Source organism: Anolis carolinensis, chromosome 2 (genome assembly GCF_035594765.1).
Source record: "Anolis carolinensis isolate JA03-04 chromosome 2, rAnoCar3.1.pri, whole genome shotgun sequence".
Lineage (NCBI taxonomy): Eukaryota > Metazoa > Chordata > Lepidosauria > Squamata > Dactyloidae > Anolis > Anolis carolinensis.
Genome location: NC_085842.1, coordinates 109643051 through 109654850, shown reverse-complemented (window position 1 = coordinate 109654850; position 11800 = coordinate 109643051). Strand labels below are relative to the sequence as shown.

The following is an 11800-nucleotide window of genomic DNA, read 5'->3' as shown; positions in this document are numbered from 1 at the left end:
AATGGAGCTCACTTTTTGAGTTCCAGCCACTCCTGTGTGTTAACCAAAGCATCCTTTCGAAATTGCAGGTTGGGATGAAACTCATCATTCTAGAAAATTATGACCAAGCCAGTGAATGGGCCGCAAAGTACATTAGGAATCGAATAATCCAGTTCAATCCAGGTCCGGACAAATATTTCACCCTTGGACTTCCCACTGGTAAGTTTCGAGCCTGGCATTCAAGGAGGTATTGTGAGGGTCTGAGCAGCTCGCCCTGTTCCTTTTTGCTCTTGATTATTATTAAACTGTACCTTAGCTGCATCGTTCAGCCTGTTTAAATAATAAAGTCAAAAATCACTTTGCCATAAATTAGCATTTTATGCACTTGCCATAGATATTTAAGAGACGGCTGCACCCTACATTAAAGCATAAATCCAATTGTCAGTTCTCATGGGAGTAGACCTTCTGAGGCTGGATCTACACTATGTGGCAGCATGAATCCAGCCTGAATCAAAGGCAGCTCTCTGAATTGTTCATTTGAGTCAATGGGCTATTCTAGTTGAGACTAATTTGAGTATTATTCTAAAGCTTGTGTTGTCGAAGGCTTTCCTGGCCGGAATCACTGGGTTTCTGTGAGTTTTCCAGGCTGTATGGCCATGTTCCAGAAGCATTCTTTCCTGACGTTTCACCCACATCTATAGCAGGCATCCCGAGAGGTTGTGAGGTCTGTTAGAAACTAGGCAAGTGGGGTTTATATGTCTGTGGAATGTTTATATATCTTTCTCCCACGCTGGACCTTCCACAGATATATAAATCCCACTTGCCTAGATTTCAACAAACCTCACAACCTCTCAGGATGCCTGCCATAGTAGCAGGCGAAATGTCAGAAGATAATGCTTCTGGAACATGGCCAAACAACCTGGAAAAACTCACATCAACACATTCTAAAGTTTTACAGAACTTATTTATAAATGTGTACATTTGCTTGGTGCATGAGTCCTCCATGCTCTTCCCATGCCATATGCTCATTATTTTTAGATTGACAGCTGGCAGGAATCAGAAGCTCTTTCTGGGCTATGTAAAACTAGAAAATGCAGTACATCTTTTACCTTAGGAAGAAATCAATTAAGAATGGAGGACACAATGGAATTATCTAATACTGTGTGTAGTACAGAAGGTATGGATATGGGAGGGGTCTCCTTCTATCAGTACAGGCTGAATTTCCCTTATCTGGAATCCTGAAATGATCCAGAATGGTCCACATGGGTGGCTGAGACATGGGTGGCTTGTTTTCTGATGGAATAATGTACACAAACTTTATTGAATGCATGAAGTAAAAAGTATATAAAAATACAGTAGAGTCTCACTCATCCAAGCTAAACGGGCCAGCAGAAGCTTGGATAAGCGAATATCTTGGATAATAAGGAGGGATTAAGAAAAAGCCTATTAAACATCAAATTAAGTTATGATTTTACAAATTAAGCACCAAAACATCATGTTATACAACAAATTTGACAAAAAAGTAGTTCAATACGCAGTAACGTTATGTTGTAATTACAGTGTTTACGAATTTAGCACCAAAATATCACGATATATTGAAAACATTGACTACAAAAATGGCTTGGATAATCCAGAAGCTTGGATAAGCAAGGCTTGGATAAGTGAGACTCTGCTGTACCATCAAGTTATGTATACATGAAACATAAATGAATTTCCTGTTTAGACTTGGTCCCATCATTAAGATATTTGATGTTTTATATGTTGCATGTGTTTTATTTTATTGTACAGTATTTTATATTGTGTTCACTTTTATGTTTATAAGCATTTTATGCTGTCTGTAAGCCATCCCGAGTTCCTTCAGGAGATGGTGGTGGGATATAAGAATAAAGTTGTTGTTATTATTATTATTATTATTATTATTATTATTATTATTATTATTATATTTCATTATGTATATGCAAGTATTCCAAAATTATGGGATATGACGGACAGACAGGTGATCCACAATACGGAACATTTCTGATCCCAAGTATTTTGAATAAGGGATACTCAATCTGTCCTGGCACTGGGAATTATACAGAATAGGAGGAGAGTCAGAACAGGTAATGAGAAGAACTTCACACAACACATAATTCAATTATGATTATCGCCACCACACAATGCACTCTGTTGATATCTGTCAACCTGAAGGACCTTTAAGATGGGTTGGATCAAGAATGAATGAATGGAACACAATGCTATCTATGACTACCAATCAGACAGACAAGTAGATAGATATCTCCATGATTAAAGACAGTATAGTGCTGAGGAAAGCACTTGCAATGTTGGTATTGCACTCCATTGCTGCCTGTGGGTTTCTGTGGTATAGAACTAAAACTTTGCTGAAAGTGCACCAATTTATTTAATTTCCAGGAAGTACTCCACTTGGATGTTACAGAAAACTAACAGAATATTGCAATAATGGCGATCTCTCTTTCAAATATGTGAAAACCTTCAACATGGATGAATATGTAGGTGAGTTAACTTTTATGTTGAAAATGGATGTGGAGAGAAATAACTGCTGTTCCTGGTCCACATATTTAGTTGGAACACCAACATGTTTGTTTGTTTGTTTAAAGAGAAGCCTGTATATATACAAATACATCTCTCTTCTGTAGCATAGTGATTCAAGAACTGAGCTGTTAACCAAGAAATTGCTGGCTCACATTTCTTCTCTAAGGACCCTTCCACACAGCTGAATAAAATCCCAAATTATCTGCTTTGAACTGGAATATATGTCAGTGTGGACTCAGATAACCCTGTTCAAAACAGATATTGTGGGATTTTCTGCCTTCATATTCTGGGATATAGGTCTGTGTGGAAGGGCCCTAAGAAGCAAGCGTCCTTTGACTAGAGGCCTGTTTCACTCCATACCCAATTTACAATCTGGGAAGGGAGTCAAGAACCACAGACTAGCAGAGAAATGGGCTCGGGGCATGAGTCAGGAGCAAAGCAAAAGGAATGGGCACAGATGTATTTCAGCATTCCCCCAGGTGTACAAAATCCAACTCAGTTCTGTACATCTCTACTCATGTCTACTTCACTGATCTTTAAGATACTATCTTTTAGAAACTACAAGTAGGTTTTGAAGTAGTGAACTCAAGTACAAAGACCTAAAAAACTCAAGAAGTTGGTGCAAAGCTCCTTTCCTCTTCTGACTTTGCCATTTTCATTTCTATGTGCAACAATGAGGTTTGGCTAGTTCTCCAAGACAGGCTTTCCCTGTTGCTTGTGGTGAATGAGTTTGTGGAGCAAAGAGATGGGTTGGGAAAGACTTCTTCCCTACAGCCTTTAGTTTTGCTTTTTGATCAAACTGTAGAGCTTGCAGCAATTTATAAGAAGGAGATGCTCTTTGTAAAATATGTGTTGAAATTTGCAAGTACTGACTTCTTGTACTCCTGTTGAGGGTAGCAGAACTGTAAGGAGAGGAGACCCTCTCATTGATAACTCAGCCAGTGCGTGAGAATTGAACTGGGGTAAACATGAAGGACAAGATGTAAGTATTAGTATCACCCAAGGCTTCCAGAAGTAGAAGAACACTTTAAAAATAGGAGGTCTAAGGAGGTAAAAAAGTAGCCCCATTGGGGACCATAGATTGAGGAGTGTCAGATGAAAAAGAATGGGAAAACATGGGTTCATAGAATGGAAAGAGTTAGTTGGATTGCCCTTACATTTTAAGGAGGATGCCGTGGCTGATGGGAATCCGAAACAGCAGGGCTCTCAAGAAGAAAGTTATTCTACAACACTGTGTTTCTGTTCTCTCTTATTTTACTTACCTTGAAACAGTAACTAAAGTATTTTCTTGCAGTGTGGGAAGGCAGTGCTTAAATTGTGTGTTTGTGTGTGTGTATTCCAGACCTTGGAAATGATATTGTTGGACTACAATTCCCTAGCCAGGTTCACTACTTGATGATTGTGGATATTGTAATACAAAAAAGGCAACCTTCCTGAGCTCTGATTTAGGTTTGGTAGAAAGTACAATTATTAGTGTATCTAAACATAATTTTTGAACAACTGCGATCTTCTGCATAGGCAGCTACTTGGTGCCTTTATCAGCTTGCATTAGTCACTGCAGAATGGGAGCAAAGTCAGAATTCTCCTATCAGAATTTAAGAAGCTATGCCCTTTGTCCTGCAATAACAGTACCTGTGTTGCCATTAACTAGTATCTGATGACAAATGCAAATAATTCATCTCCTGCAACATTGCCTCAAGATTATGAGAACTTTACACTTCCCCTATCTTCTAGCTTGCTGTGGCAAGAAAACAAACTCTGAGGCATTTCAGTTCTGCTTAAGCACTTCTAAAACATTCAAGGATTGCGATAGGCAGTGCATTGACTCAGAGTGCACTTTATACAATGGAAGAGGAATGTAGCATTTGCCAAGTAGAAATGGGATATCCTCATGCGCAGAATTTGTTTTAAGGAACACCATGCAAAAACAGCAATAGAATATACAGCACCAGCTCTCCCTCTGCATACTACAGTACTACTTTGGGGTATATTTGCTGTTTTGCTACCACAGAGATCCGTTTGCAATTTAAAATGTTCTGCAAGCTTCCAGGGTCCCCAGTGTTGTTTTTCAGACATATTTTCCACACATGATTTCTAAAGTTGCAGAATTGCCATTCTGATCTGAATTACAAATAATCCCTCCCTCCCTCCTAGAAGGCAAGAAGTGTCAGAAGTCACTGCACTTCTTAAACTTCCTCACAGAAAACCAGCAACAACAAAATTTAAATGGCAATCAAAAACATTTTCCCCACAATCGTTATTGTGAAGGGATGAGCTGGGCAACTGTGGGAATGCTGTGAAGGGGATGGGATAGAAGGAAGATTTGTTGGTGTGAGAGATTGGATTTGTATTTTCACATTATTTATGGAAGACCTCCATGGCCTATTGATGTTTCCTGTCCTCTGGAGCAGGTTTTGAGGGTTCATAGGAGGAAATGTTCCCTACTGCCAGTTCCATTGAAAGAAGCAGTAGAAAGATGCTGTTGGATCTCAAGAACAGAAAGAAGCCTCAGTTTTGTATCCTTTCTTCCCCATATCCTTTAGTACAGTGGTTCTCAACCTGTGGGCCCCCGGGTGTTTTGGCCTACAACTCTCAGTCAGTTTACCAGCTATTAGGATTTCTGGGCGTTGAAGGTCAAAACATCTGGGGACTCGCAGGTTGAGAACCACTGCTTTAGTAGCTGTGTAGATGATGGAATTTCTCCAAGTGGTAATCCATAGTTGGATTTCTCCTGTGTCCATCCAGTCCTATATTATTGACTGACTGGCAGCAGTTCTCCAGGATTTTTGATGCTTCAAAGACCTCCAAGTGGAGATTGAGTTTAGGGCCTCTGGCATATAAAACAGGCATTTTATCACAGTTGTTGCATACCACTTGACTATTTTTATGGTTAGGAAAGTGGGGTGTAAATGTGGAATGTGTGTAACCATGAGTGAATGCCCTCTTTTGTCAGGTCTGCCAAGGGACCATCCAGAGAGCTATCATTCCTTTATGTGGAACAACCTCTTCAAGCATATTGACATTGATCCTGAAAACACTCATATCCTGGATGGGAATGCACCTGATCTACAGGCAGAGTGTGACGCTTTTGAAGAAAAGATCAAGGAGGCTGGAGGAATCGAGCTCTTTGTTGGAGGTAGCTATTTGAAAGAGGGCTGGAGGAAGCATGGCAATGTGTTTGCACATGCTTAGGATGTATCTACACTGTAGAATGAATGCAGCTTGACACCACTTTAACTGCCATGGCTCAATGCTCTGAAATCCTGGCTGTTGTAGTTTGGTCAAGGACAAGCACTCTTTGGCAGAGAAGACTAAAGACCTTGTAAACCTATAACTCCCATGGTTCCAAAGCATTGAGCCATGGCAGTTCAAGTGATGTCAAACTGCATTCATTTTACAGTGTTGATGCACCCTTATGTATCTCACAGTATGTGTGAAATAGCCATTGCAGCAACGAGTGCCATAAAGAGCTTTCATGCTTCTTCAAAAAAAATTGCATCAGGAGCATTTTACATTATGCTGGAAGTTGACTTGGTAATGGATTCATGCACAAAGTAATGTACACTCATGTAAAATAGATAAGAAAGGTATGTAATGAATAAAAAGTCTGCATTGATGTTACATGCCTTCCTACAAGTGTTGTGCGGTATATTTGTTTGTTAAGACAGACTTGCATAGACTATAAACTTTGTTATCCCTTCGTTGGAACCTTTTGATTTGGCTTGGACTTTCTTCATAGATATTCAAGAGTACATTGTATCTTTAATAATACTGTATAGCTTTATGAGATTTACCTCCGAGTAGGTCTATTTATTTATTTATTTACTTACAGTATTTATATTCTGCCCTTCTCACCCCGAAGGGGACTCAGGGCGAATCACATTGTATACATATAGGGCAAACATTCAATGCCCATATACACATAGAACCGAGACAGACGCAGAGACAATTTAACCTTCTCCTGAGGGGATGTTCGATTCTGGCCACAGGGGGGAGCAGCTGCTTCATCATCCACTGTGACGGCACTTCCTCATTCCAACGTTGTAAATTAGTTAAATTTGCCTCCCCACTTTATAAGTGGTACCTTATTTCCTACTTGATAATGCATATCTTTCGGGTTGCTAGGTCAGCAACAAGCAGGGGCTATTTTTTTTTATTGACGGGTGCTCACCCTGCCATGGGCTGGCCTCGAACTCATGACCTCATGGTCAGAGTGATTTATTGCAGCAGGCTGCTCACTAGCCTGCGCCACAGCTTTTCTCTTAAGGTGGCTTTTCTCTTAAGGAATTGTAAGAGTTGCATATATACATACATTGTTTTCTTAGAGTATAATTGAAGTCAATAGAATTATTGAGTAATTAGATTGGGCTAAAAGAATTCCTGGGTGTTTTGAAGTATACCTACTGCAAGTTAACTCCACTTGCAGTAGGTATACAGTCGAGTCTCACTTATCCAACATAAATGGGCCAGCAGAATGTTAGATAAGCAAATATGTTGGATAATAAGGAGGGATTAAGGAAAAGCCTATTAAACAACAAGTTAGATTATGATTTTACAAATGAAGCACCAAAACATCATGTTAGACAACAAATTCGACAGAAAAAGTAGTTCAGTATGCAGTAATGCTATGTTGTAATTACTGTATTTACGAATTTAGCACCAAAATATCACGATGTATTGAAAACACTGACTACAAAAATGCGTTGGATAATCCAGAATGTTGGATACGCGAGTGTTGGATAAGTGAGACTCTACTGTACTTCAAAATAAGTGGCTCTTGGGATTATCCTAATACTGGAAACTTCCACCTAAATGCCATGCCATTGATTTATGAAAATGCAAGGAATAGATTATCCATTCTAAAATTGTATTTGCCAATGATCTGCTAAGATTATGTGCTTACACTCAAGTATTTATCCACAAGGCTCATTCTTACGATTGCTTTTGCTTGCTAGTTTATAAATTCCAACTGTCTGTATTATAGGTATTGGTCCAGATGGTCATATTGCTTTCAACGAGCCAGGCTCAAGCCTGGTGTCTAGAACCAGAGTGAAGACTTTGGCGATGGACACAATATTGGCGAATGCCCGATTCTTTGAGGGTGACCTTTCCAAAGTGCCCACGATGGCTCTCACCGTTGGGGTGGGTACTGTCATGGATGCCCGAGAGGTAAGAAACACAATAGTAATCTAACAGATTAAAGGAGGAAATGTGTTTTTGAACCAAAATACATCTGGATTAATGTATTCTAGACCAGGCATGGACAAACTTCGACCCTCCGGATATTTTGGACTTCAACTCTCACAATTCCTAACAGCCGGTAAGCTGGCTGGGATTTCTTGGAATTGAAGTCCAAAACACTGAGAGGGCTAAAGTTTGCCCAATGCTGGTCTAGACTATTGTATGCATAATCTCATTGGAGTTATTGGGATTTAAACATTGACTTAGGATTTTTCCCATTCAACTTTGATTCTGTTGTACCAGACAAGAAGTGTAAGTAAAATAGTAATACATTTAAAAATGGTGACCTTAGATCCATATTGCAGTCTTCACACACATATGTATGTACATACACACACACACACACTTGTCTTCAACACAATAAAGATGATGTGCCAGAACTTAATAGCAAACAACTTGAACATGCTACACAAACTGTAGGGTATGAACGCTCATGCTATAATAAATGTGTTAGTCCTTGTGGTGCTGCAGGATTCTTTTGGTCTAACAAATTAACAGGGCTAGCTCTTTTGAGATCATTAACATGCAATAAGAACCATAGAGCTTCCAGATAAACGGAAGTCTAACCAGCTTTGCATCTGAACTCATTCTGCTGACACAGCAAATGAACTAGCAAAGAACTCTGGAGAGCTAAATACTGCCTGGTAACACTTGTGAGAAAGCCACATCCTTAATATAGCCAACGTCAGCAATGAGTCAGTGACTTTTAATCTGAGTCTGCTCTTTCCTTCATGTTCTAATGATTGGCTGCTACTAGAACTGTAAATCTGTTGTTTAAACAAAGCCAAGAGTTAATAGTCCACATATCACTGTATACCTTTGGAAGTCATAAGGAGAATGAGGGGACACCTGTTACTTGAAATGTTTAGATACCACCTTACTAGCTTTGGTAGAAGGAATTATTGCTTACTAGAAATATGTGACTTCTTAGAGGACTTATGTGGTTGTTTTCCAGTTTCTGACTTTTTGAGGTCAGATTAAAGCTCATATTAAAATGGCGGCCGGGGGGGGGGGGGGGGGAGAGAGTTCTTGTTTGCTTTAATGACTATAATTTGCCTTCTCTTCCCTTATTCTATAAACAGAATTTTGAACTATTGCAGTAGCACTCTTCGGCTGCGTTCATTTGCAAAATGTTGGTGTGTAGCTGCTGATTTTTATGCTTTGTCTTTACAAACGAAAAACCTTTTTTACTTTCTGAAATTTGTAATAAAAGCCAAAGCTTTCCCTGTTTCTCTGCAATTCAGGTTATGATTCTGATCACGGGAGCTCACAAAGCATTTGCCTTGCACAAAGCTATCGAAGAAGGCATAAACCACATGTGGACAGTTTCGGCCTTTCAGCAACATCCCTGCACAGTCTTTGTGTGTGATGAGGATGCCACTCTGGAACTGAAAGTCAAAACAGTGAAGTACTTTCATGGTAAGTAGCTGAGAATGGCTGTGTAAAGGAGACATTAAAACATTGACGTGAGCTATGGTAACTTGAGCCTACCACTGATTGTGTAGCCTCCCATTGGGCTGGCACCTGTTTCCAGTTCCTGCGTTGAAATATATGAATTAATCTGCCAGCCTTAAAATTCAGGGGGTGAACCAATTGTTAGTCCCAACTAGAGCAGACCATTGAAAAAGCAGGACTTTTTCAGTCAATGCTTGAGTCATTGGCCTGTATCCAAAAATGTTTTTACTAGCATTAATCTTCCTGCACTACCAGCTGCATATTTTCAGTTGTTGGATGAAACATGGATGTGATGCTTGTCCTTTTCTACAGTTAACCCATGAAGCTTTCTTAACCCAAACACATATTACACTATGTAACAAAATTTGAAAGGTTTTTTTGTTCCTGATTTGAAAGTGTTATTTCTTGTTGAATTGTGTGGTACTTATTTTAAAGGTTGTTATACTCCAGAAACTTCCATTTTTGTGGCTGAGGGTAGTACTATTATTTTCTTCAGTCTAAGCCATCTAGGCACTTCGTTTGTAATTTTCCTTAATGAAAAGATGCCACTTTTAAGTTTTAGCAGTTTAATAAACTTTTTCCATGTTTTTACGATAGAACCAAATGGGAAATGATATTTATAACTCAGGAACAAAAAATGTGTTACATAGTGTTATGTATACGCATGGATAAAATAAATGAGAAAAATAACTAGAAGGAAGCCAGGACAGGTAAAACCAAATCTGCCAAAGAGCTAGTAAGGGCTCTTGGTGTGCACCATCCCTCTCTGAAATGTTTTGGCATTAAGTGACAACTGTGCAAGGAGGTTTTAGTACAAGAATCTTGACTCAAAGTCCTATTCAGTCACAGCAAGCCTGTACCTTGTATTCAACAATGCCTAGCCAGAGATTTGTGAATTACAAGTAGTGTGTGACCCTTTAAGGATAATACTTCTGCAGAAACCTGTGGATTCCAATCAGAGCTGTGAGTGGCTGTTATCATAGCTGAAGATACATCTCCAGGTATCTTTGTCTGGATGTGTCTCATCAGCATGGAGTAAGGTTGAAGAAAGACATTAAGCACTTCCTTTCCCTCCCTCCCCACACTTCACTGGCTGCTCCTTTTAGGGGATGATAATGTGTACAGAGAATGTGTCAGGTAATTTGGTGCTCAATATTCGGGGGGGGGGGGCAGAGGAGAAGCCATGCAGCTAGTCACAACCTGGAAAAATGAAGCAAGGATGAGGAACTTTTTGGCCTTCCAAAATGTTAGCTCTCTCAGAAGACAAAATCTTTTAAAAGAGCTAATGAGTCTGCCAGTTATGAGATTCCCAAGTTGCACTCAGTGTCATGTAAACATGACATTGAGTGCAAAGTAATAACAGAAGAAAATGGGGAATAGGAGGAACAAATATTCCATCATTTCAGCCACAGTTTTTGGGACACTGGCATTAGAAGAACTAACGGTTTTCTTTTCCCTTACTCAGGCTTGATGTTTGTTCATAACAAACTTGTAGATCCACTATACAGTATGAAAGAAACAGGTACGAAGAAAAGCCAAGGAAAGGAGCCATATGGTGACTAGACTCTTGAGTCCTGAGAAAGTGGTTAAGCATACCCTTCTGGTGACACAAGGAGGAGACAAACATCTTTCATCTTCAGAGAAGTCTGCAGTAGAACACATCCCCCAATTCCATTATTGGAAAGTACATTTCCCCTCCATGGTAAACCGGTAGTAGGGAATGTGGCCACATCAAGCATTGTCCAACAACAGAGCTGTTTGAAGATCACCAGTTCAAACTGACCAAGTGACAGAATGGAAACAGTCTGTATCACTTAACAGAACATTAAATGCACTAAGAACAACTGGGATATTAATCTCAATCTATATGTAGATACATATACTCAAGTATGGAATTTGCAAGAAGTGGAATGTTTGCTATAATTTTTTTAACATTAAAGGCAAACAATTTTTTTGAAAAACAACTGGGATGTGTTTATTCTATAGAGTTGGGGGAAAGGTGCTAAAAAACAAAAACACATTTACTCTATAGCCATGTTTTAAAAATTTTCTAAAAAACTGAAACTAAACTAGGAAAAGTTATATTTTTGGACTGCAACTTCCAGAGTCCCTCAAGTAGAAACTGCAGTTAAAAAAAAGTAATTTTTCAAGACTCTTGGTAAATGCGGAGTGTGTGGGATAGAGGGACTGTCCCATTCATGACTCTACTGAAGCAGAAGGAAGATGATCTGCTACTGCTGTCCACTTTCTTTGTAGCCACTTGTGTTGTAAGCACAAGAAGCAAAGTGTTCCAGCACTGCCCATTTCCATCATTTTCCTCATGTGAAAGCAATGTGTTTGAAAAGAAAAGCACCTCCTTTGGAGGCTCTCCACACGAGCGGCAACCAACATTTCCCTGCATTTTTGTGTAAAGAGGCTCCACATTTAGAAGGGGCCTTTTTCTGAAATTTTACTTTTATAGGTGCATAAACAAGAATGGACACATTCCTCTTTGATTTCAGAAAGACTTGAACTAGGTTTTACTAATGTTTCTAATGGATGGGAAAAACTGGGTTTACTATGTATCTGTAAA

The 11800-nt window shown here is 39.3% G+C and overlaps 1 protein-coding gene across 1 annotated transcript in view; it reads left to right on the top strand.

Annotated features, from left to right (window-relative positions):
• Positions 1 to 11192, top strand: part of gnpda1 (glucosamine-6-phosphate deaminase 1) — an 11648-nt gene extending 456 nt beyond the window's left edge. Inside the window, exons 2-7 of the mRNA XM_003217379.3 lie at positions 69 to 198; positions 2392 to 2493; positions 5486 to 5668; positions 7517 to 7701; positions 9018 to 9192; positions 10694 to 11192. Of these exons, the coding sequence (XP_003217427.1) occupies positions 75 to 198; positions 2392 to 2493; positions 5486 to 5668; positions 7517 to 7701; positions 9018 to 9192; positions 10694 to 10791 (867 nt within the window). The 5' untranslated portion in view covers positions 69 to 74 and the 3' untranslated portion in view covers positions 10792 to 11192. The remainder of the gene's footprint in view (positions 1 to 68; positions 199 to 2391; positions 2494 to 5485; positions 5669 to 7516; positions 7702 to 9017; positions 9193 to 10693) is intronic.
• The last annotated feature ends 608 nt before the right edge of the window (positions 11193 to 11800 follow it).